Raw genomic sequence first — 27,644 nt, 5'->3', positions numbered from 1 at the left:
ATATACGAGGGTGGTTTGGTAAAAAAAAGGAAGAAAAAATGTTTGTTTCATAAACAACTCACCTCACTTCTTGACACGGTCCATAGGAAAAAATACATTCAGTCAGACTCTGCAAAATACTCATTGACTGCAACCATTCCTTCCTCATTTGATGAAAACTTCTTCCCAACAAACCAAAGTTTCATGTTACGGAACAGCAAGAAGTCACGTAGATGTCAACGTGGTGAACAAGACGGATGAGGAACCAATTCAAAGCCTGATTCATGCACTTTCACCATTGTTATCATTGATGTGTGGGATCATGCATTATACTGGAAAAAAAGCATTTTTTGCAGGCCAACCTTGTTTTTCTTTTAGTCAACGTAAAATTCAAATAATACAACAAAATACGAGAGTCCAGTTATGTTTCTGGCTGTTTCCATATAATATAAGAGAACTAGTTCTTGCAAATCTCAAAAATCTGTGGCCATTGCATTACCAGCCGACAAAATAGTCTTTGCCTTTTTCAGTGCCCTTGTCCATTATTTTAACAGTTATTTTGACTCTGGTGTTTGATGGTGGACCCATGTTTCAACAGTCACAAATCACTGCGAAAAGTTTGCAGATTCTGGTTAAACATCGCCAGACAGTTGAAATGCTGTACCAAATACACTTTTGGTCAACTGTCAGCAATTGTGGCACCACCTCGTACACAGGTTCTTCACAGCCATTTCTCCATGCAGGATGATAAGCACTCATTAAGTTGAGATGCCTACAGTCTTATCAATCCAAGAGTTTTTATTTGGTGGTCTTGCATACTATATCATGAATTTTGTCGATCGTTTCATTTGTTGTGACCTCAATGGTCATTCACTGGACTGATGTTTACAGTGCTTACCTTATTCGAACACTGTTTTCCCCCAAAACTTACCAAGGTTAGAGCAAAGTCTACAAAGAAGCCATGAGCAAAGTCTACAAAGAAGCCATGGATTACTCAAGGAATAGGGGTATCTTGTAAAACAAAAAGAAAATGGTATCTGTCAATCCAAAACAGTTCCGATGTTGACACTATAGCACATTACAAGAAATACCGCAAAATATTGAAGACTGTAATATGGATGTCAAAGCAAAGATATTATGAGGAAAAGATAGTCATATCAGATAACAAAATAAAGACAACATGGGATATAGTGAAGGAGGAGACCGGTAGAACCAGACATGAAGAGTAAATGATACATTGGTGACAGATGTGTATAGAGTTGCAGAATTTTTTAACAAACATTTTGTAACTGTTACTGAAAAGATGGGGTTGTCAGGTTCGGTAGATGCTGCTATGGAATACATCAGACCAGACATTTCAAGTAACTTCCATAATATGAATTTGACCCTCACTACCCCAACAGAAATAATGTCCATCATAAAATCTTTAAAATCAAAAACATCTAGTGGGTATGATGACATATCAACAAAGTTACTTAAACAATGTGATTCTGAGCTAAGTAACATATTAAGCTATCTGTGTAACCAGTCGTTTATCAGTGGAATATTTCCTGAATGATTGAAATATGCTGAAGTTAAGCCACTGTTTAAGAAGGCAGATGAAGAAATAGCATCAAATTTCCATCCAATTTCACTGTTGCCAGCATTCTCAAAAACTTTAGAAAAAGTAATGTACAGCACCTTTATAACCATCTTATCTCAAATAATGAAAGGAGAAAATATAAAAATGCAGTAAATGGAGCAGGCAAAAAGGAATACAAACGTCTCAAAAATGAGATTGACAGGAAGTGCAAAATGGCTAAGCAGGGATGGCTAGAGGACAAATGTAAGGATGTAGAGGCTTGTCTCACTAGGGGTAAGATAGATACTGCCTACAGGAAAATTAAAGAGACCTATGGAGAAAAGAGAACCACTTGTATGAATATCAAGAGCTCAGATGGCAACCCAGTTCTAAGCAAAGAAGGGAAGGCAGAAAGGTGGAAGGAGTATATAGAGGGTCTATACAAGGGCAGTGTGCTTGAGGACAATATTATGGAAATGGAAGAGGATGTAGATGAAGATGAAATGGGAGATATGATACTGCGTGAAGAGTTTGACAGAGCACTGAAAGACCTGAGTCGAAACAAGGCCCCCGGAGTAGACAACATTCCATTGGAACTACTGATGGCCTTGGGAGAGCCAGTCCTGACAAAACTCTACCATCTGGTGAGCAAGATGTATGAAACAGGCGAAATACCCTCAGACTTCAAGAAGAATATAATAATTCCAATCCCAAAGAAAGCAGGGGTTGACAGATGTGAAAATTACCGAACTATCAGTTTAATAAGTCACAGCTGCAAAATACTAACACGAATTCTTTACAGACGAATGGAAAAACTAGTACAAGCCAACCTCGGGGAAGATCAGTTTGGATTCCGTAGAAACACTGGAACATGTGAGGCAATACTGACCTTACGACTTATCTTAGAAGAAAGATTAAGGAAAGGCAAAGCTACATTTCTAGCATTTGTAGACTTAGAGAAAGCTTTTGACAATGTTGACTGGAATACTCTCTTCCAAATTCTAAAGGTGGCAGGGGTAAAATACAGGGAGCGAAAGGCTATTAACAATTTGTACAGAAACCAGATGGCAGTTACGAGTCGGGGGACATGAAAGGGAAGCAGTGGTTGGGAAGGGAGTAAGACAGGGTTGTAGCCTCTCCTCGATGTTGTTCAATCTGTATATTGAGCAAGCAGTAAAGGAAATGAAAGAAAAATTCGGCGTAGGTATTAAAATTCATGGAGAAGAAAAAAAAACTTTGAGGTTTGCCGATGACATTGTAATTCTGTCAGAGACAGCAAAGGACTTGGAAGAGCAGTTGAATGGAATGGACAGTGTCTTGAAAGGAGGAAAGAAGATGAACATCAACAAAAGCAAAACGAGGATAATGGAATGTAGTCGAATTAATTCGGGTGATGCTGAGGGATTTAGATTAGGAAATGAGACACTTAGTAGTAAAGGAGTTTTGCTATTTGGGGAGCAAAATAACTGATGATGGTCGAAGTAGAGAGGATATAAAATGTAGACTGCCAATGGCAAGGAAAGCGTTTCTGAAGAAGAGAAATTTGTGAACATCAAGTATAGATTTAAGTGTCAGAAAGTCGTTTCTGTAAGTTTTTGTACAGACTGTAGCCATGTATGGAAGTGAAACGTGGACGATAATCAGTTTGGACAAGAAGAGAATAGAAGCTTTCAAAATGTGGTGCTACAGAAGAATGCTGAAGATTAGATGGGTAGATCACATAACTAATGAGGAGGTATTGGATAGAATTGGGGAGACGAGGAGTTTGTGGTACAACTTGACAAGAAGAAGAGACCGGTTAGTAGGACATGTTCCGAGGCATCAGGGGATCACAAGTTTGGCATTGGAGGGCAGCGTGGGGGGTAAAAATCGTAGAGGGAGACCAAGAGATGAATACACTAAGCAGATTCAGAAGGATGTAAGCTGCAGTAGGTACTGGGAGATGAAGAAGCTTGCACAGGAGAGAGTAGCATGGAGAGCTGCATCAAACCAGTCTCAGGACTGAAGACCACAACAACAACAAACAGTTCCTATTTGCATAATTTCTCATCAACCTCATATTGTTTTTTCTTTAGAGTTAATTAGAATCTCATCTGTAATTATGTAATTTCTGAAAATGGCATTACTATTCTTGGTAACACTTTTACAAATACTCTAGGGATGAAAAAGCTAATTTTATAGAACGCCAGCACATTCAGATTAACCCCAATAATTTCACAAAAGTTTTATTGGAACATAATGCATGAAGTGTCATGTCATATAATAACTTAATTACAAGATCAGGTAACAACTCTTGACATTTCTACATCTCGAGACCAACAATGTTTGACAATACAAATTACATTTCTTGCTTTTTTTCACTGTTAACAAAAATAGGTATAGCATCAACATGACATGCTTGGCATTTTCATCATCCCTCTGGCTGCCGACTTTATAGCCATCATGTCTGGTGGCATTAAATGCCCTCTCATGTGAAAACTGCTAATTTCTCGTTATGCCACTCACGGAATAAAATAAAACAACACTTTGGTGTTTGCATGAGGACACTGCTACTAACATCACATAAATCAGAAGTCACAATTTCATTAAGGGGGGTAGGATGTCAAACGGGCCGACTTGGAGCAGGAGAGGCACCACACGACACTTTAATTTCCACTGTCTATAATTTTACAAATAAACTCGTAAAACTTTGCCAACATGATCAGGAAGGATTCAGGATTCACACTCATAGAAACGGAAGTTCAAAAACATAACAAAATAAATTTTTTTACGTGAGAAATTTCATCATTTTTTCACTTACTATTGGCTGCATTTGTTGCTATGGGTACACTTTTCTTCACAAGTAAGAGAGATTCTTCGATGAATTTTGCATAGCATACAAACCATACTTACAGGTGTATGAAACTCTGTAATTTAATTAATGAAAAAACTAAAGAGCTGCTACATTTTAAACTTCATTTTCAGGAAAAACTCAAATTTTATGGTTAATTATCTCAATTTTTAGCACAGTTTTTAATAGATTTGGAAAATTCTAGAGTTTCATACACCCGTTAAGTATGGTTTGTATGTTGTGCAAAATTCATCGAAGAATTTCTCTTCCTTATGAAGAAATGTGTACCTATAGCAACGAATGCAGCCAGTAGTAAGTGAAAAAATGATAATATATATATATATATATATATATATATATATATATATATATATATATATATATATATACAACACACACACACACACACACACACACACACACACACACACACAAGCAGACATATTTAAAGGCAAAGAGTTTGGGCAGAGATGTCAGTCGAGGCGGAAGTGCAGAGGCAAAGGTGTTGTTGAATGACAGGTGAGGTATGAGTGGCGGCAACTTGAAATTAGCGGGTTACAGGACTGGAGTAGGTGGTGGTGGGAGGGTGCATGGGAAAGGTTTTATACTGGGGTCGGTTACAAGGGTATGAGCCAGAGGGTAGGGAAGGTGGTTTGGGGATTTCATAGGGATGAACTAAGAGGTTACGAAGGTTAGGTGGACGGCGGAGAGACACTCTTGGTGGAGTGGGGTTTATTTCATGAAGGATGGATCTCATTTCGGGGCAGGATTTGAGGAAGTCGTATCCCTGCTGGAGAGCCACATTCAGAGTCTGATCCAGTCCCGGAAAGTATCCTGTACCAAGTGGGGCACTTTTGGGGTTCTTCTGTGGGAGGTTCTGAGTTTGAGAGGATGAGGAAGTGGCTCTGGTAATTTGCTTCTGTACCAGGTTGGGAGGGTAGTTGCGGGATGTGAAAGCCGTTTTCAGGTGGTTGGTGTAATGGTTCAGGGATTCAAGACTGGAGCAGATTCGTTTGCCACAAAGGCCTAGGCTGTAGGGAAGGGACTGTTTGATATGGAATGGGTGGCAGCTGTCATAATGGAGGTACTGTTGCTTGTTGGTGGGTTTGATGTGGACGGACGTGTGAAGCTGGCCATTGGACAGATGGAGGTCAACGTCAAGGAAAGTGGCATGGGATTTGGAGTAGGACCAGGTGAATCTGATGGAACCAAAGGAGTTGAGGTTGGAGAGGAAATTCTGGAGTTGTTCTTCACTGTGAGTCCAGATCATGAAGATGTCATCAATAAATCTGTACCAAACTGGGTTGGCAGGCCTGGGTAACCAAGAAGGCTTTGTGTTGAAAGGTTTTGTAGGGGGCCTAAGAGTTTGCCAAGGTAATCCCATTCCTGATGTCCAGGTGGAGCTTAAAGGAATCCTCAGAACCTTAGGCCCCCTACAAAACCTTTCACCTGACTCCATCAAACTCCTGACCCCACTGACACGTCGCACTCCTACCTTCTACCTACTTCCTAAAATTCACAAACCCAAACATTCCGGCCGCCCTATTGTAGCTGGTTACTAAGCTCCCACAGAACGTATCTCTGCCTACGTAGATCAACACAAAGCCTTCTTGGTTACCCAGGCCTGCCAACCCAAAGTTTGGTACAGATTTATTGATGACATCTTCATGATCTGGACTCACAGTGAAGGACAACTCCAGAATTTCCTCTCCAACCTCAACTCCTCTGGTTCCATCAGATTCACCTGGTCCTACTCCAAATCCCATGCCACTTTCCTTGATGTTGACCTCCATCTGTCCAATGGCCAGCTTCACACATCCGTCCACATCAAACCCACCAACAAGCAACAGTACCTCCATTATGACAGCTGCCACCCATTCCATTTCAAACGGTCCCTTCCCTACAGCCTAGGCCTTTGTGGCAAACGAATCTGCTCCAGTCCTGAATCCCTGAACCATTACACCAACAACCTGAAAACAGCTTTTGCATCCCGCAACTACCGTCCCAACCTGGTACAGGAGCAAATAACCAGAGCCACTTCCTCATCCCCTCAAACCCAGAACCTCCCACAGAAGTGCCCCACTTGTGACAGGATACTTTCCGGGACTGGATCAGACTCTGAATGTGGCTCTCCAGCAGGGATACAACTTCCTCAAATCCTGTCCTGAAATGAGATCCATCTTTCATGAAATCCTCCCCACTCGACCAAGAGTGTCTTTCCGCCGTCCACCTAACCTTCGTAACCTCTTAGTTCATCCCTATGAAATCCCCAAACCACCTTCCCTACCCTCTGGCTCCTACCCCTGCAACCGCCCCCGGTGTAAAACCTGTCCCATGCATCCTCCCACCACCAACTACTCCAGTCCTGTAACCCGGACGGTGTACATGATCGAAGGCAGAGCCATGTGTGAAAGCACCCACGTGATTTACCAACTGACCTGCCTACACTGTGACGCTTTCTATGTGGGAATGACCAGCAACAAACTGTCCATTCACACGAATGGACACAGGCAGACAGTGTTTGTTGGTAATGAGGATCACCCTGTGGCTAAACATGCCTTGGTGCACGGCCAGAACATCTTGCCACAGTGTTACACCGTCCGGGTTATCTGGATACTTCCCACTAACACCAACCTATCCGAACTCCGGAGATGGTAACTTGCCCTTCAATATATCCTCTCTTCCCGTTATCCACCAGGCCTCACTCTCCGCTAATTTCAAGTTGCCGCCACTCATACCTCACCTGTCTTTCAACAACATCTCTGCCTCTTTACTTCCGCCTCAACTGACATCTCTGCCCAAACATCTTTGCCTTTAAATATGTCTGCTTGTCTCTGTATCTGTGTGGATGGGTGTGTGTGTGTGTGTGTGTGTGTGTGTGTGTGTGTGTGTGTGTGTGTGTGTGAGAGTGTGTCCATTCATGGGAATGGACAGTTTGTTGCTGGTCATTCCCACATAGAAAGCGTCACAGTGTAGGCAGGTCAGTTGGTAAATCACGTGGGTGCTTTCACCGTGGCTCTGCCTTTGATCGTGTACACCTTCCAGGTTACAGGACTGGAGTAGGTGGTGGTGGGAGGGTGCATGGGACAGGTTTTACACCGGGGTCGGTTGCAAAAGTAGGAGGCAGAGGGTAGGGAAGGTGGTTGGGGGATTTCATAGGGATGAACTAAGAGGTTCCTGCTCCAAGTCGGCCAGTTTGACATCCTACCCCCTTAAAGCATGAATTCGACTTACCATACAGCATTGCTGCTGGGAAGACCAGTAATGATAAAACCTAGTATTTCATACCACTACATGGAGGAAGATGAGACATCTCTGACTGCACTGCTGCTGCGAGTCTGGGGAGCAAGGAAGCTAATGTAAACTCCCCTGAATGAAAAATGTACTGACAAGTGACCAGGGCCAGGAGTTGCTGCATGAGACCTTGTCATCATACTAGATGTGGATTCTGACAATGTTTACAAACGAGAGAGATGGTATTCTGAGCAGTTTACCCATGTAGGGGGTTGTTCGCAAGGGCTGCCCTTGCAAGCAACCTCCTACACGTGTAAACTGTCTAGAACATGTGTTGATGTTCCGCACGTCCCCCAAGTAGTTTTTAGTACAGCACGATTTCAGCGGTCGAACACCCCGCATGGGGTCTCCCGGCCAAGAATGTCGTACGATCATTTCATTTCAGTACAGCAGAAGGGCAGGTCTGAGCCTCTGGCACCTACAACATCCCTTACGAGGAGGGAACTAGGGTTTGATACCATACTTAACCAGGACCTTAACTTTCTTAGGAAAAACATTTCCACTGAGGGGTAGGATGAAACCTTCAGAGTCCACCCTATTATCCTCAGATCTCCTCTGAATGCAACAAAATGGACTCCGCACCACTATCAGCATGCAGTTCTTCATATTTTTGTAGTGTTAGTTCCCAAAGGAAGATGAATCTTTTAATACTGTTGAGTTTGTTATGAAGAGAGATGGTAAACAGTATATCCTGAGTGTATCACTGACCTGAAGTGTCTGCAATCAGTTAGCATTCAGAATTTTGACCAATATAGGTCCATTTCTCATCATCTCTACTGCAGCTACTTCTCCAAGTCTAGCTTCAATACTCTCACTAAAAAACAGTAGTTTCACTGTTGCAAAAGATCCTCCATCAGTTCTGTATTCTACCAAGAAGTGAGCGAACTGTCCACCTCCATTTCTCCTTGCTCGACTCTCATCCCACGGTGCGGCTAAGATGGATATTCCACAGGGTCATAGACCTCTGCATTAAAATCTTCCTTTCTACCTGCTGAGGTGCTGTGTGCCATGGCCACTGCAATGGCCAAGTTTCACCTGTTTCATTGCAGATCATCCACACTTGCACCACTCACTCCAATTGGACCCCTCCCCACCTTTGCCTAGGCAAGGTTACCTGGCGTAGTAGGCACTGCCTACATTACCATCACCACAAATTGTACGAGCATCTACTACTCATCCTACATGGGAGAGTTACAGGTCATGCTGAGCAACAAGCTCAGTGTGGGATAACACGTGCAACTTAGTTCTGGAAGCCCCTCAAACAATACACACTAACTTTGTCCATTGATGCTCAACACCGTCAGGGCTGGAGATGAAAATTTCATGTTGACCACTCCGATAATCTGAATTGGTGGCAGAAACTTTAAAGGCTTGCCAACAACTTTTCTGGAGATTTCAATTCTGGTGCAGCCACTGTAGAGTATCACATACAGGGAGTCTGGAATGAGGATGGTGAGCAGCCATTACAAAGGTCAATTTAAAAGTTAAAATTCCTCCAAGTTGTAATTGACTGATAGGGATTCAGACAAATTACAGGGCTTTCTATTCAGATTTATTTGTTGCATTTGTGACCATATGATGCATTAAAAGGCAGGAAACAATTTGTAACAAATTAAATTTTTGTTTAAGAGCTGCAATTTAGTTTCACAGTGTCCCTAAGTATAGGGACCAACGCATATTTTTCAGTAGACCTTTCTCCTGAATTAACATCCTACCTATCAAAACGTTTACTTCCATTAATAGTTATTTGTCTGCATTACTCTACAAATAATCCATTGACCTATAAATTCCAACTCTCCACAGGCTGAAAATCTGTTATTGTCCACAGCACGAAAAGTCTTCTTTTTCAGTTCTAAGGGAAAAAAAGTGGGTTTTACATTTTGTCATCAATAACTGAACACAATTTCCAATTGGAAGCAAATTTGCAGCCTCCTCATCGAAGAAAACACCCCAACATTTGCCTTACGGAATTTAGGAAAACTACTGTATTTACTCGAATCTAAGCCGCACTTTTTTTTCCGGTTTCTGTAATCCAAAAAACCGCCTGCGGCTTAGAATCGAGTGCAAAGTAAGTGGAAGTTCTGAAAAATGTTCGTAGGTGCCGCCACAACTAACTTCTGCTGTCGAATATATGTAGTGCTACACAGGCATGCTTTGCAGGCACAAAGATAAATACTGGTGCCAGAACCTCTGCGTCAGTAAAAAAAAAAAAAAAAAAAAAAAAAAAAAAAAAAAAAAAAAAAAAAAAAAAAAAAAAGTGGAAGACGTGGAAGACCTTTTTTTCTCCGCCCTGAGTTTCGACCACTGCATTTTCATACATTATCCAACGAAGTAAATACAAATTCTGTATTGTTCATCTTCGAATGTAGCAGCATTTCAATGTACTACAAAAATCCGACTGGCAAGACTGTTTGGGATGTTTGTCAATATGGCAAACTCTACATTCTGAATTTTTTCCTACCTGTGAGAAGAGATGGTTGCTAATAGGAACTTTTGTGAATCACATGCAGTATTCTCTTCATAATAGAATATAAACATTTTGCCATGTATTCTTTCGTGTTTGCTGCTATCTCATTTAAATCCTGTCTGCCTATTAAACTACGAAACTAGAGTGAGACAACAGCAAAGGCGGAAGAATATACATGTCATGCCATGTTTATATTCGTATTATTCTTATGCTTAATAGTGATACAGCCAGAAATGAAGCACGGCAATGGACTAGATTTTTAAATCTAAGATGACTAATTTCTGTGCAGAATGTAATGTACAAAAGAGGCGTCTGCAAAGATTTTCAAACGGAGAAAAATTTTAGCTAAACTCTCGTTCAGAATATCTTCTATCATACGCAGTCAATTATCTGGTTCTTGTTGATCATTATCAAAGAAAGCAGCAGTGTAAGTAACAACAAATAGCAGTCTTTTGCCATTGTTTCGCTAATGAGACAATTCCTCTCGTTCTTTTTTTATTGTAAGCGGCGGTAGCGCGCACAAAAGCACGCCATGCCGCGAGCGGCGACAGGTCGTAAACACACATTATCAGAATGCGACAAACAATGCATGACACAGTACAATAATGCAATGACGTAAACACCTATAACAAAGAGAACGACACTTATCGGATCAAAGCAAAATAAGCAATCAATTCAAACCAGACGAAGCACGTGAAAAAGGAAGTGTACCCGTATAAATACGGACGGAGCGCCTGACACATAGCAATGGCTACCAGGTAAAGCTTAACTGCCAAGCTTACGACTCGAACCAAACTACTGCAGCTGTATCGTCATTCATTCGACCTAAATTGTGTCTCATATTACAATGGACCAACTTTGTTTTGATTTGGAGGTGCAGCCTAAAACTTTTCTCTCCCCTTGAATTTTGAGTTTCAAATTTCAGGTGCGGCTTAGATTCGGGAAAATTTTTTTTCCTTTATTTCGAGTCTCATTTTTCAGGTGCGGCTTAGATTCGATTAAATACGGTATTATAAATCAATCCCAAGGGCAGTATGAGAATTTGAACTGCGATTTTTCAGAAATAAGAGTACAGTTTTTGTGCCACCTTGTTTAGTTTTTCAGTTCTAGTATTGTCTCCAACATTTAAAAGGTAAAATCACATCTCAGCTCCTTAACTGAGCATAAAATCGAATTCATCTTTCTTGCACAGGACGAGAGACCTCCATATAATTACAATATTATTCAGAGCTCAGGTAAGTACAAAGGAATTACAATGCACTCCATATACTGCCCTAGTACTAAAACTAGTTGGTGTATGGTAGTGCTGGCGTTTGGCACACACAAATCTTTTTCTAAACTTCGTTATTTCTACAGTCAAAATTACATTCAGATTTTGGTTATTTGTCTTTCATCTTCATTTCTTCTCTGTATTGTAAAACCACCTTCTGTAGGTTAACTATGCTATGTAACTCAGTATGAAAGATATCCTCAATCAAGACACTGTAGTAGTTCCTAGGCACTAAGAGAAATCTCCGGCACGGTAGCTCAACATGTTCGATCAGAGGGTCAGCTGCCCTCTGTAATAAAAAAACTGAGTGAATTAATCAACGACAAACATCCTCCCCGAGGGAGAGGGAGATATATGGTACTGTACTCAGGACATGGATTTTTAGTCAAATTTATCCACAGAATTACACATACCTTGATATATCAAATCTTAAGTGTGAAGTGTGTGCTGTAGGCTGAATCAACTGTTCATCCGGAAATTTGAAGGGGATGGTTGCACATAAATTTTACAATTTTACTACATTTTTGACAAAACCTTTTACTTTAGTGCAGCTCTGTCCTGTGCAAGCTGCCTCATTTCTGCACAACTGTTGCAGCTACATTCATTTGAACTGGCTTACTGTGCTCAAGCCTTGCCAACGACATATTAAGTTGCAGACAGGCACAATTGAAAAGACACATTAGCTTTTGGCCAAAGCCTTTGTCAGAGAAAACGCACACGCGCACGCAAGCAAACTTCACACAACTGCCATCTCTGGCAGCTCTGACTGGAATGCATTCCGGTCCAAGCTGCTGGAGATGGCGGTCATGTGCTTGAGGTATGCCTGCTTGTGTGAATGAATGCATGTGTGTTTCTTTTTCTGACTAAGGCTGTGGCCAAAAGTTAAATGTCTTAGTTGTGCCTGTCTGCAACTTAACATGTCATTACAGTAAGTAGAAATTTCCTTACAATGTTGATATTCCAACCTGAAGTTTCCATGAATGACTGTGCGCAACCACAGCCTTCAAAGTTTTCAATTTTGTGTTGCTTATTCAAAACTTAACATTTTTCTGATAATCTGATACAATTACAGAATCTTAACACACACCCATAACAAGGCAATACTAAGTTAGAATAGGGCCACATTATATAAAAAAATTATTCGAAGTTTCAACTACAAGTTTATTTTCCAACCATCTGCAAAAATAGTCACAGGTTCTCAACATGTTAACATTTAAACAAAATAAAAATGTAGCTGTAAAATAATTAAAAAAGTCTTTACACGTGATTGAATCAATGGTCAATACTGCCGAAGTATTAAAAAAATACAAATAAATTAGATATAAGTTACACATCACCAATTGCACAACAGACACTCCAGTCTTAATAAAGTGAATGAGAATGTGTCTTACTATAATCCTTTTCGTGCACGAGCTTCCTAGCAGTCATGTAATCTATTTCTCAAGTTTCACTATTAATAGATGTAACACATTAATAAATTAATAATCGTATAACTGTATGCTCAGTCTTTTATAAAAAATTTTCCTACATAACATCATGAAATACTTTATGACAGCCATTAATTTTCCGAAGTATTACGCGTGCACACCGTCTATATATAAAATTATCTACATATATATATATTAATTTTTATGAAATTAATCATGGACAGTTAACAGCATCAGGCCTCATTTAGTTGTAGATTTTAGTGCCTCCAACCTCTTTCTCAGCCTCTCCACTCCATCTGCTCCACTCCGCGAAGTGGGCAGTATCTGCAATGTAAGTTAAATATTCAACATGAATCATGCTATGTTTCAAAGTATTCGTATGCAAGGTTCATATTTTTAAAATTTTGGTGGAAGAAACAACAAATATGGCTACATGCTTAACGTTATATACGAATCTGTAACTCCCACCCACCACTTTTTACACATAACAGTAATAGAAGTTATTCTATGGAATAGGAGGAGTTGACAAAAAGAAACTTTTTAAGTTAGTTTTCAAATTTTGCTATGCTGTTAGATAGTTTATATCTCTGTCAGTCATTACAAATTTTAGTTTCGGCATTGTGCACTCCTTTTTGTGCTAAACACAACCTTAATGTGGAGTAATGAATGTCGTTTTTCCTTCTTTTATGATGTATACAATCATTGTTACGTAGCAGATGCTCAAAGAGGAGGACCTATAATTTACTGAAGAACACTGAAATTTTGGCTGTAAGATTATTTAAAAGGTTTGAGCAACAATTGTGGACAATTTCAATTAATCAAGTTATGTATTAACACATCAACCCATCTCTTTCTCCTTCCAAACATCATCACTTGCAAGAAACTATGTAATTACAATGCAAAGCAATATGTGAGCTGAAATGTACAATTTGTGTGAGCAGGAATGATTCAATGTATGAGCTTAACAATGAATTACGAGTAGGATAGAATAGATACTTAAAAGATTTATTATTAGGAAAATGTACGATTGTACAATTTGGGCCTTAACATTTTCACGTATTTTATGGACGGTTCTTTAATAGTATTTCAGGCCATATATGTCCTTGCTCCTACAACAGCACGCAGTTGTCACAAAATAAATTAGAAGCAGTTTTCAGTTAATTTAGTAGCAAAAAAATATTTCTAATTTATTCTGTGAAAATTACTTTGCAGTCATCCATCTGGATCTCCAGGAGGGGAACACCAGTTGGGATATGAGTAAGAGGAAAAGACTGAAAAATCAACAAGAGTCATATTCTACAAGTCTGACTACAAAAAGTCAGAAGCCAATGTGGTAGGGGGCAAGCTATAAAACCTGAAACACTAACTTCAAAAACTCCATCTGGTTATGTTTAATGCCAGAGTGAAATGGGAAGATTATATATAGTCAGATAAATATAGGGTAAGCAGTAGTGGAGCAATCAAGAAGAGACTTCAGTTAGGGCAGAATTTGGGCTCAGTAGTGGGAAAGAGAGGATAAAGACTGAGTTGTACAATACATTTCAGCTAGTAATTGCAAATAAACAATCCAAAAATAGGAGGAAGTCGAGGAGGAGGAGGAGGACTTGGAAATGGCAGATGTGAATGTAGACAAAAGAAATTTCACTGTTCGAAATTTGAAATTTCGAATTTACATTTACTGTGCCAAACAAGGAACTAATGAAAACTGAGATGCGCAGGGAATGAAGCCTGACAAATGGATGCTCTTAACAGAAAGTGAATACGTCACATTAGGAAACACGCAGCAGCAACAGAACCTACAGACAGCTATCCAAACTGATGCAGTGACAATCTCTGATGCTTTCTTATAATCTACCGCTTACCCTGCACTAATTACAGAGCTTCCGTACTTCTTTTGTTTAAGGTGGTATTAATAATTCAAATATGTACGATGAGAACAAGGTAACCACAGCAAACACCACACTTTTATACAAAGCCATACTGCGCGCGCGCCCACACGCCCACACACACACACACACACACACACACACACACACACACACACACACACTTTTTCTGCCAGCAACTAATACACAAAACAAAACCCAATTGCAGGTACAATGCTCATAACTTCTTACCTCACTGCGGTTTTCCTTCAGTACCCTCACATTCAGGTTTTCATCGTTTGGAATATTATTGTCAGACACAGTCGTCTGCTGACGTAGGGTCAAACCGAGTGGAATGTTTGCAGGTGTCAGGCCCGCGTCGGCCTGGAGCCTCTGCAGCCTCTTCAGGTAATACTGCGCATCCTTCGATGTGGGCCTGCCATCTCTGTCGACATCTATGAGATTCTCGACTCTGGGTGTGTTGTTCTTTGCAGGTACCTCTTTGTCCTTCATTGTGCTTTCAACTAAAAATCAAAGTAACACAGTGACCACAAGCACTCCAAAGACATCTTTAGAAAATATTTTCTTACAATCCCAATAGAGGCAACTCAATTTGTATATTAATGTTACTCTAAAGATTCAAATAAAATGTATGACGAGAACCAATCAACAGTTGTGAAGAGGGAGTTTCCAGATTTTATGTGACCTGAGCAACATAATCTCAACTTTTTCATCTACACATTCACTACTAGATGCTTTGTCAGAATTAGTAACAGCCATGCCACACATGGCAGTTTTGAGAGGACAAAATTCTTCAAAAAGTTACAGCAATGACACACAAATACTGAACATGGTTAAGTTCATGGGTTGAGTCCTTTACCAGTTCTAAATTCATGCCAGTTTCATGTCATAGGAAACTTTGTTCCAAATCTGCCTCCCAATACCCTTCCAAGTCAGCAATTCTTGCATTTCTTATTCGTGCGAGCAAGTATTCCATTTATATATTGGGAACAATAATACTGAATGAAGTTCTAAAAAAATATGTATTATTATGCAAACTCCCTGCCCCTTAAAAATATGTCTCGTAACAATGTTCATCCAGGCAGATCTTCCCTTTTATGAAATCATAAGGTAACAGAATAACTAGTTTCCCTTCAGTAAGGAAAATTTCAGAGAGATTTTTTCCTAAATTAGTAGTTTTAAATCTAACTCATCATACATATTCATTACTGAATTATGTTTACTGAAAAATTACTTTGGGTGGTAAGGTCAAAACATTCAACAATAATGTTATTCCGACTTCCTGGCAGTTGAAAACTTCACGTCCAATAAACCTGAGCCCGAAAAGTCACATTTTTCCAGCGCTGTTCTTGCAGACTTAGCTATCTGGGCACAACTCAGGACCCACAATCACATTTCCACTTTTCTAGGAAATGAGAGATACACAAAGTTTTGCATTACCTCAGTTCTGAGAGTTCCGGAACCTGTACAGAAAATTGTAATAGAAAACAACAAACATCATTTCTGCCCATTTTATTGCTCATGAAAACCACATGTTGCATGTTGTACCACCATACAGCGAAACCTTCAGAGGTGGCGGTCCAGATTGCTGTACACAACGCTATCTCTAATACCCAGTTGTACGTCCTGTTGCCTTGATGCATGCCTGTATTCATCGTGGCATACTATCTACAAGCTCATCAAGGCACTGTTGGTCCAAACTGTCCCACTCCTCAATGGCAATTCAGCGTAGATCCCTCAGAGTGGTTGATGGGTCACATCTTCCATAAACAGCCCTTTTCAATCTACCCCAGGCATGTTTGATAAGGTTCATGTAAGAACAACATACTGGCCACTCTAGTCGAGCGATGTCGTTATCCTGAAGGACGTCATTCACAAGATGTGTACGATGGGGGCGCGAATTGTCATCCATGAAGACGAATGCTTCCTCAATATGCTGCCGATATGGTTGCACTATCAGTCTGAGGATGGCATTCACGTATCGTACATCCGTTATGGCGCCTTCCATGACCATCAGCGGCATACGTCAGCCCCACATAATGCCACCTCAAAACAGCAGGTTATCTCCAACTTGCTGCACTTCGACAGTATGTCTAAGGTGTTCAGCCTGACCGGGTTGCCTCCAAACATGTCTCCGACGACTGTATGGTTGATGGCATATGTGACACTCATCGGTGCAGAGAACACGATTCCAATCCTGAGCAGTCCATCCGGCATATTGTTGGGTCCATCTGTACCGCGCTGCATGGTGTCGCGGTTGCAAAGATGGACCTCGCCACGGATATCAAGACTGATGTTGCACATCATGCAGGCTGTTGCACACAGTTTGAGTCTTAACACGACATCCTGTGGCTGCACGAAAAGCGTTACTCAACATGGTGGCGTTGCTGTCAAGATTCCTCCAAGCCATTCACTGCAGTAGCAGCCATGGGTGGCCTGAGCGAGGCATGTCGTCAACAGTTCCCATCTCTCTGTATCTCCTCCATGCCTGAACGACATCGCTTTGGTTCACTCCGAGACGTCTGGACAGTTTCCTTGTTGAGAGCTCTTCCTTGCACACAGTGACAACGCAAACGTGATCGAATCGCAGTATTGACTGTCTGGGCATGGTTGAACTACAGACAACACGCGCCATGTACCTCCTTCCTGGAGGAATGACGAACTCATTGGCTGTCGGACCCCGTCCATCCAGTAGGTGCTGCTCATGCATGGTTGTCGACATCTTTGGGTAGGTTTAGTGACTTCTCTGAACAGAGAAAGGGACTGTGTGTGACAATACCCACAGTCAACGTCTATCTTCAAGAGTTCTGGGATCCGGGGTGATGCAAAACTTTGTTGTGTGTGTAGCTCCATGGGAAGTAGAGATGTGAGGGTGGGTCGTGAGTCATGCCTGGAAATGTGAGGTTTCTAGTTAAGAGTCCTAGTTCGGCACACACTTTTAATTTACCAGGAAGTTACAAATCAGTACTTGCTGAACTAAAATGTAAACGATTCATTATTGAATAATGTTAACTATGAAAGCTTATCAGTAATTTCATTTATCTATTTTAATGAAAGGTCATTCTTAGGTTTTCTCAGCTCAGTACAATGCTGACACTACTTCTAATCCATTTGTTGGAGCTGGAGAACTTACCATCATTAAAACCATCAAAGAGAAGCACATAATTTTCTACTGCTTCATCAAACTTTCCTCAAACTTATTTTTGACAACTTAAATTTCACAATACAAAACGCACATACCCTTTCCCACAGGCAATCAAACCATCGTAACCAACATCTGATGAGCCCACACCATTTCCTTTCAGACTAGTTGATATTTTGACAGTGTAGCCATCATAATCTTCTAAATCTACATCTACACCTATATGAGTACTCTGCAATTCACAATTTAGTGCCTGGATTATTGCAAGGATAGGTGAAGTGCAAGCACTTTTAATACCTGGGAAAACAGTATTTGCTGGTGCAAAAGGTTCTTTTTTCCTTTCCATCTCTATACTCTTGAGGCCTTTTGCAATGTAGTCTTGGAATTGCGGTGAGGATTTCCTCAGGAAAGAGTCCAAGTTAGCATCCGGATACTGCTCCTTGAAATTGTACAACAGCTCCAGACCCTAACAGTAACAATACCAATCATTAAGATCTGAAATACTAGTCCTGCTTAGAAATTTAATGAAGTAACACACATCTGCAGTTTCTCACCTCTCTTGTGTGATTCTTCATGCCTATCTTCTTGAATATCTCCGAGAGTTGGCCATAGGGCACTTTGGTGTGACGGTTGGGAATTTTAGCATCCTTCTCTGTTGATGACTTCACATCATCTTGTTTCGCATTCTGAAGCGAGATCAAAGAAATCATTGAAATTTTGCAAGTACACTGAATTATCAATGCAAATTAAAAGAGGTGAAGTGAATTACCTTTAGTAATTTTATTAAATAGGAATGTAGCTCAGAGTCACTGGCATTATCGATGCGTCCTAAATAATTCAGTATTCTGTTTCCTTTTATTTTGGTTACAGTATGAATGAAAGTTTTTATCGTGCGTAGAGGGACATCCGACTGCCGTTTCTTCCACACCGGTGAAGGGAAATCCTAAATTTTTTGGGAGGAATTTAGTCAGTCAATATTTCAACTGCTTATACACGACCAAAATTTGTACCTGTGCATAATCATATACCTTCAGAAACAGATGTATGTCATACAAAATAACAGCAAAATCAGTTTCTTCTTCCCATTGGGGAAGTAATTTAATAATCCTCCATAAGCACTTCATAACCAGTTCGGTGAACCGAGCCGATGCATTGGTGCTAGCTACACAGTCGTGCAGAGATTTCATCATGGCACTGTAACACAGAGAGTGAACTCATACCGACTTGCAAGAGTGGGGACAAGTACTATTCTTACCTTGCATCACTAATGTAGTCACACACCTGGTAATGTTAGTAGGGTCAGAATTTTCAATTATTCTCATTACCATGACATTAACAACTCTTGTAAAGGAGTCACCATTTTCCAATTCATCCAGGTGTCTATCAACGAGCAGCCCCAACAGCTGGTACACAAGATCGTGCAGTACCTTCTTTGAGACGCGCTTGGCGAGTTGGCTTTTTTCAAAAAACTGGAATGCACAGAAATTTCACCTGTTATGGAACTTTGACAAAAAAACAGGTAATATCTAGCTGCACACTTTCACAATGACAATAGATAATAGATAATAAAATGCAATTACTGTGATAGTGAACAAAAGTAACACTATTTCCTTGGAACATTGCTGGAAAAAGCTCAACAAGATGTTCAGACTGTAGGATCAACTTTTTGTGTCTCAGACTTACGCAGGCAGGCAGTGGAACAGCACCTTTCCTCCATCATCTACAATCACAAGCAGCCAAGAATGCAACCTTGCTTAAGACGATATGGGGACTACAAGATGTAACCTCAATCATCTTTCAGTATATAATGCCTGTTCTTTGTGGACCTGTATGTGGAAGGACACTTACATTTGTGTCACTAAACTATTACTAAAGGTTTTCCCATTTTTTTCAAAAGCAAGTCCTTAACCTCCTAATGTACCTACTCCTGCCACAAAACCGTACCTATATTTCTTCTATGTAATTTTATACTCTTTTGAAAATCCATTCCTTTGTCAACTCATTCATATGTTTAACTTGAAAATCTAAGGAGATATTGTACATGGAAGTGGATAAGAGGTATTATCTCGAGATAACTCATGCTCTTCACAAATATTTGCAAATATTCATTACAACACATTGTTTATTGCAAGATGAAATTTTTTGATTTTAAAAAAGGACAAATCAGGTGGTAGATATATACATATGAAAAATCACACTAGAATGGTATTAGCAATCTGTTTTTGTATGATAGATTCTGCAGCACGGTGTGACGCCCCATGGGGACCTGGCACTGGAGGAGGGGGGGGGGGGGGGGGGGGGGCGGCAATGGTACCTTGTTTCTCTCCAGTCACACTTTCCATGTGCATCCTGCTTCTTGGAGCAAACTGTCCACACTCTTGTCAGTTTGCTCTTCTCTTCTGTTGGCTCAATGAAACCTGGGAAATACCTTTCTGTCAACCGAAGAGGGTGGGGTCTTCATCCTGGTCGGCCTGGCTTAGGAGAAGTTGTGCTCGCTTTGTATTTTCCAACTATCTTTTCCAAGAGGATCAACAGAAATTCCAAGGAGTCCTTTTCCCCTCCAGATTTGGCATACAAAATAAAAGCATTCCTTACACAAATTTCCCACAAACAGACAAAGATTTTCTTGTAGTACTTATTGCTTGCTTTCTGGGTATTTTTGTACAATACCATTCCCTGATCGCCCCGATCCACTCATTCTACTGTGTCATAATCAAGTACAAGCTATGTCTCCATTATTTTCTTTGACCTTTTTTCAGTATCCACCATATCCGTACTGTGGATAGTTGAAAGAAGTAACCCATCTTTCTTGTCTTTCCAATGCAATGCTACAACTTTTCCTTATCTTTCACCTGCAATTTCCCTCTTTCATAATCTTTTATTTCAGAGGCATTGTGGCATCTCTTTTTAGGTTGTTTTCACTGTTCCACAACTATCAATGGACTTCAAAATTTGCCAACTGTGGGGATGTGTAAAAGCTATCTGTAGTTAGACAGTAACCTTGTTTCAGGAGTGGTTTTACAAGTGTCAAAAGAATTTGGAATGACATCGGAAAATTCATAGGATCTGCATTCAGCATTTTTCCTTTCCCCGTGTAAATCCGCTAGATGATTCACACAGCACATAGCATTTTATACCAAATCTTGCCCTTTTCATTAGGACATACTGTTCCCAACCTGGTTCGCCTCTGTAAAAAAAAAAGTAGACTTCCATCCACTGTAATTACCCATTCAGGAACATAAAGTTTTGAATTTATTTTCAAAGTACTGGTAAACTGGCTAAATTTTGTTCAACTTGGGATTTGGGTTATTTGCAGTGTCAAACCCTTCTTTATCAGAAAAAATGAAGATACTTCTTGATTTGGCAAAACTTCTTGTAGGACATTAAGTCATTCAAAAACGGAGCCGATATGCTTGCTGCCATGTACAGTACAACATTTTGCAAAATTGTTAGAGTAAGGGAAATTCAAAGTTCTTCATATGATGGCGGCAAAAACATTACATCCGGTGGTTGAAACACATTGGTTGATAGATTTAGCTTTTTCCAACTGTATTATTTGCAACAAATCCCTATCAAAAAAGTGATCAAATACTTCAAGTTCATCACTGGCAGAAGGAATCATGCAGCCGGGATTAGCAGTAAAAAGAAATCTTGGTAGCGAAAAATCAGCATTCTGATCAGCAACATGTCACACACTCATCTGATACCAATCTATATCGATATCTTCCTCACTTGACAAAATTTTGAAAGAGTTATCACTAGATTCTGAAACACTGATGCCTTCCTACTGTTCTTCCTCACTGGATAATCACTAATCATTTTAAAAGATTGCAAGTAGATGTAATACTGCAACAACTGCACCAAAATGCTACAAAATAACACAGTAATGTTGCAAAAACTTCACGAGCACAAGCCAGTAGCAACACAAAGTAAAAAAAATGTGCAACTGCAAAAAATGCTAACTTGCGATAAGGAAGTAAAATTATTGCAATCCAGGTGCTGGTGTTAACAAGCGGTCGTGAAAAAAATCTACAATGTTTACGATTGGGATGATGGTGCATGGAAACACAAAATCTGGAAGCCCAAGTTATATCTGAATAATATTTCTCAGCAAAACAGTTTAACCTGAGTTCCCGGGACAGTCAGTCAGGAGGTTAAAATACAGCTGAAACATGTCTGTTCATTTGATTTATTAATTGACTGACTGAGGAGGGGGTTACAGGACTAAACAGCGAGGTCGTCACTCCGCGATTCAAAAGTTACGTGCGGAAAATAGAGGCACCTGTTAAAAGTGGCCAGATCCATTCACATGGGTCAAATTATAAAGTGAGGAAGCTACACAAACAAACACAACACAACACAACACAGACATAAAAAGAGTAGGCCAAATCTAAGAACTGGAAAAACAGATGGATAAAACAGCGATCTTTGAATGGGGGCGTGGTCATGGGTCCCAGACTCAGAAAACATGAAGAGAGGTCCCAACCACAATCACACCACCCCTGCTCCAGGACGAGAGCAAAACCTTATAACTGAAAATAAAAACCTCTTACAAAGGAAACTGAGGACCAATTCAACCATCCATGAATCATCCACGAATATAAAAGACAAGGAATCTGGAAGGCTATACTCAGTACAAAGGGCCAAAAGAAGGGGACATTCCACAAAATATATGGGATACTGTCAGTTAGGCTCCACAACCACATTGTGGGGTGGCTCATTATGCAAGAGGAAACAATGGGAGAGCCTAACATGAGCAGTCTGTAGACAGTATAAGACAAGGGACAATTGACGCCAAACTGCAATAGTCTCTTGGACTGTGTGGAGGTCATTACTGAGAGCAGCAGTGGACCAGACGTCACTCCACTTTCGGGCAAAGAGAGATGCGATTTCAATCCGCATATTTGCACCTGGAACAATGAAAAGGAATTGGCGGTGGTGGGTGCAAGTATCTGCACCTCTAGCCAAACAGCTAGTCAATTAATTTCCTGGGGCGGCCACATGACTTGGTACCTGGAGTAAGATAACTGAGCAGGCTGCACGGCCAAGGGCAGGAGGTCATGAATAGCACACCAATGGGTGACGAGTGTAGCATCGGACTATAGTCTGCAGGTTGCTCATCGAGTCGGTACATATTAAAACACTGTGGAGGGAGGCCTGAGTAACAAAATGGAATGCCATGATAATGGCTAGTAGCATTATATGATCATGTGTTCCATGACAGTAGGAGAAGTAAAAGTGTATCCCACCACCTCCATTGTTTAAAGGAAGAAATACAGAGGACACATTCCCATGAGTGAAGATAGAGAATTTGACAGAGGGAAGTGAAATGCATTCCCACCAGCGATCCCAACCAAGTGAAGGTATCGCAAGGGCGAGACATTCCTCATTTGTAAAGCTGACAGGGTACACAGGATGGTTAGGGAACTCTCAAATGGTGATTACTTAAGAAACCAGGTGTCGGCTCCATTGTATTTGTGCAGGGAGAGTGCCCCCTTCTGTGAGGAGACTGTTAACAGGACTAGTAGGAAAGACACTGATAGCCTGACACACCCCTAGCCTGACACACCCCACAATGTAGAACAGGGTCAAGTAATTTCAGAGTGGAAGGAGCCACTGAGCCATAAACCTTATTACCATAATCTAGTCTGGACAAGACCAGAGCACGGTTAAGATGGAGAAGTGCAGCACAGTCTGCATCTCAAGATGTGTGGGCCAGGAGGTGGAGAGCATTAAGCTTCCACAGGCACGTAGTCTTCAGGCGTCTAATTTGGGGCAACTACTTCAGCTTTTTTTTTTTAAAAAAAAAAGAGGGGAACAAGAAATGGGACTGTGCTACAACATCTATGCATCAGTTGCCTCAATAAAGTTCTGGATCGAAGTATGCTGTGGGTCAATGGCAAAACGCATAACCCACATTTCGGAGGGAGAAAACTGGAAGCCATACAAAAGGGCCCATGAAGAGGCCCATCGGCTGGCGTCTTGGAGCTGGGGTTCAGCAGATGCTACAGAGTGGGAGCTGCGCCAGATGATGATCAACATACAACAGAGGTTACAAGCCCATTGATGGCAATGAGGAAGAGTGTGAAGGACCATGTGGAATACAGTTCTGGATCCGAGAGGTGCATCCTGGATGGTCTGGACTATTTTGTCTGCCGGATACAAACGTTGCAATGAGTGAAGGGCACTGAATGAATCGGAACAGACAAGAAATTTAGGAGAGGAAGAATGTTTCATCTGCTCCAGTGCCCGCAAGACTTCAGACAATTCTGCATCAAAGACAGTAAATGTCTGAGGCAGTCGGACCTTGAGGACACGATCCGGAGAAACAACTGAGCAACCAACGGAAGCCCCTTGTTTCGACCCATCCGTAAAAACAGCTACATAGTCGTGGTGCTCAGATAAAATGGCAGAAAATGCTGCATTAAAAACAGTGGCAGGAGTGGAATCTCTCTTGTACTGCAATAAATCGAAAATCACTCCGGGCCTCTTCAGTAACCAGGGTGGCAGGCAGTTAAAACCCTGGATTTGGGGTTGTACAGACTCCACACCGAGGGACTCTAGCACACGTTGCACACGGATCCCAAACGGCAACGTAGCCCAGGGATGGCAGGAAAAAAGGCGGTCCAGAGGTGGATGGGCAACAAGATGGTGAGCAGGCGAGCTGGGAGCTGCAAGAAACTGACAAGCCTGGCGCACCAGCAGGAGCTGCCGCCGGATGGTAAGTGGCGGTTCGCCAGCCTCAGCACAGAGGCTGGGTACGGGACTGGTCCGATAAGCACCCGTGGCCAGTCGGATCCCAGCATGGTGAACAGCGTCAAGGATCCGCAAATAAGATGGCCTCGCTGACCCATATACTGTGCACCCATAGTCCAGCCGTGAACGCACAAAAGCTCCATAAAACTGTAGGAGACGCGCCCTGTCCGCGCCCCAAGACCTGTGGCTGAGGCACTTGAGGATGTTCAGTGCCCTCAGCGTTCTGGCTTTCAAGTCATGTAGGTGTGGCAGCCATGACAACCTGGAGTCAAAAATTAGGCCCAGAAACCGCACTGTGTCTCTAAAATGTAGGACAGTATCCCTCATATGCAAGGCAGGCAAAGTAAAAAGATGACAAGAACGATTAAAATGAACACAAACACACTTTTCGGCAGAAAACCGAAAACCCGTCTTTGCAGCCCACTCCTCTAACCGCCGCACTGTTAGCTGCAACTGACGGCTCACGGTTGCAACACTGGATGAGGAACAGAAAACAGCAAAGTCGTCCACAAATAAGGAGCACGGTACTGGACTTCTCACTGTAGACGTTATACTGTTGATGGCTATGGCAAAGAGGGTAACGCTTAAAACACTGCCCTGGGGGACACCGTTCTCTTGCTCAAAGCGATCAGACAGTGTGTTACCTACGCGGGTCCGAAAAAACTGCTGACACAGGAAAGACCGAATGAAAATCGGGAGGTGGCCACGAAAGCCCCATTGATGCATTTGTGCAAGAATACAGTGTCTCCAAGTAGTATCATATGCCTTACTGATATCAAAGAAGATACCGATACAGTGATGCTGACGGAGGAAAGCCTGCTGAATAGCTGCCTCTAGGAGGGCCAGGTTGTCAACCGTGGACCGAAATTTTCGGAATCCACACTGAAAGCGGCTAAGGAGTTGCCTGGTCTCTAATAGCCAGACCAGACGCCGGTTAACCATCTGTTCCAGGATCTTTCCGACACAGCTCGTCAAGGCGATACTACGATAACTACCGGGACATGTGCGGCCCTTTCCTGGTTTGAGCTATGATGTACAGCTAAAAGATGCAAAAGTACTTAAGTTTTCAAGCATATTTATGATTGCTTGATCAAGATTGTGAATTTGTTCTCAATATTTCTGTGCTGAAACTAAAACCATTTACTTGAACAGTACAGGGTGGTCCAAAAGTTCGGAAACACCCTGATAAAATCCAAATGGAGTAGCAAACAAGGAAACAAAGTTCCTACACACGAGGAACGGGAAGGGGAAACTTTATAGGCTATGCCACCAACAAGGCGGCCATCTTGAAAGCCGCCATCTTGGATTCAACTCCAAAATTTCAAATGGGAATGTGGTCATGTGACATATCAAACAGATAGAGAATTTCACCAGAAAAACAATGCCGTTGTTATTTTAAACATAGCTTTATTCATTCTCAGGTTATAGCCCATTACTTGCGGCAGCAGTGGGACGCTCAGCAGCGTGAGTATTACGTACTGAGAAGTCATAAAATGGAGTCTGAAACGGTGCAAAGTGACTATCCCCTGCCTGATATGTTACACGTGTTTAACTGTTAGGTATCATTTATTCATGTTAACATTTTAATCATTGTTTCCTTATTTACAGGTTACAAAATGTCCTTAACAAATTAAGAACGCATTGAAATCATCTTGATATCAGGAGAAAGCACACGGGTCATTGCTGAGGATTTCAACAGTCGTCATCCAACCAGACAGCCCATCACTCACAGCCAAATTCCGAGCAATAGGTTTTGTCGCAGATAAACCTCAGGCTGGAAGACCAAAATCCGTCACTGATGAAGCAACAACAGTGAGCGTGTTGGCATCATTTAGCAAGAGTCCGCAACGAAGTGCTCTTCGCCTGTCACAAGAATGTGAGGTTAGTCGTACCTCCATAATGCGAATTTTATCGCAGCACAAATGGCACCCGTACAAAATTCAGCTGTTCCAACACCTGAACGAGGATGACCCAGACTGTCGGGTACAGTTCGCAGAATGGGCGACACAGCAGCTGCAGATAAACCCACGTTTCCCCTATCAGGTGCTGTTCAGTGATGAAGCCAATTTCTTTATCAATTGTGAAGTGAACAAGCAGAATCACAGATACTGGTCCAAATCCAGACTGGATTGATGCTTCCAAAACGGTCGACTCACAAAAAGTGATGGTCTGGTGTGGTGTCTGGGGTACCAATGTCGTTGGACTTCTTTTATTGATGGTACGTTTACATTCAACGGTTATCTGAGGTTATTGCATGAAGTGTTTCCCTCGTTGTTAATGGAGGACGGGACATTTCCGGAATTCTTCCAGCATGATGGAGCCCCTCCACATATGTGTGAGCATACCTGGATGTGCAGTTCCCTCAAAAGTGGATTGGTCATAGGGGTGCTGTGGAGTGGCCATCACGTTCACCAAATTTGACTCCTTTGGATTTTTATCTTTGGGGTCATGTCAAAGCACTGGTTTATTCTGTGAAAATACGGGATTTGCATCATCTAAAGCAGCTCATTGTTGATGCGTGTGGTTAAATTCAGCCAGTTGTGTTGGTCAAAGTTCATTAGGACTGGGTTCGGAGGAAAGCATTCATTCCAACATGATGGACAACACATCGAGCCATTCCTATGACTGTTGGTGGTCTCTCGGGACTGTGTAACATCAGCGTAATGTCTCTTTGGCCCACAACACACATGCTGCCGAGCATCCCACCACTGCCACATGTAACTGGCTATAACCCGAGAATGAATAAAGCTATGTTTAAAATAACAACGGCATTGTTTTTCTGGTGAAATTCTCTATCTGTTAGGTATTTCACATGGCCACATTCCCATTTGAAATTTTTGAGTTGAATCCAAGACGACGGCTTTCAAGATGGCCATCATGTTGGTGGCATAGCCTGTAAAGTTTCTCCCTTCCCGTTCCTCGTGTGTAGGGACTCTGTTTCCTTGTTTGCTACTCGATTTGAATTTTATGAGGGTGTTTCCGGACTTTTGGACCACCCTGTATATAAGTTTTGCCTTATTTGCAATAAAAAT

At 41.5% G+C, this 27,644-nt stretch overlaps 1 protein-coding gene across 2 annotated transcripts in view; it reads right to left on the bottom strand.

Moving 5' to 3' along the window:
* Positions 1-12,541: 12,541 nt before the first annotated feature.
* Positions 12,542-27,644, bottom strand: part of LOC124804734 (protein mini spindles) — a 145,235-nt gene continuing 130,132 nt past the window's right edge. For both annotated transcript variants that reach the window (XM_047265027.1, XM_047265028.1), the window contains exons 29-35: positions 19,138-19,325; positions 18,885-19,050; positions 18,626-18,799; positions 18,411-18,542; positions 18,154-18,322; positions 14,946-15,217; positions 12,542-13,152 (exon numbers count right to left, since the gene is read on the bottom strand). In XM_047265027.1, coding sequence (XP_047120983.1) covers positions 13,069-13,152; positions 14,946-15,217; positions 18,154-18,322; positions 18,411-18,542; positions 18,626-18,799; positions 18,885-19,050; positions 19,138-19,325 — 1,185 coding nt within the window. In that variant the 3' untranslated portion in view covers positions 12,542-13,068. The remainder of the gene's footprint in view (positions 13,153-14,945; positions 15,218-18,153; positions 18,323-18,410; positions 18,543-18,625; positions 18,800-18,884; positions 19,051-19,137; positions 19,326-27,644) is intronic.

Source organism: Schistocerca piceifrons, chromosome 7, assembly GCF_021461385.2.
Source record: "Schistocerca piceifrons isolate TAMUIC-IGC-003096 chromosome 7, iqSchPice1.1, whole genome shotgun sequence".
Classification (NCBI taxonomy): Eukaryota; Metazoa; Arthropoda; class Insecta; order Orthoptera; family Acrididae; genus Schistocerca; species Schistocerca piceifrons.
Note: the sequence above shows the minus strand (reverse complement) of the source record. Positions and strands in the feature narration are given on the sequence as shown.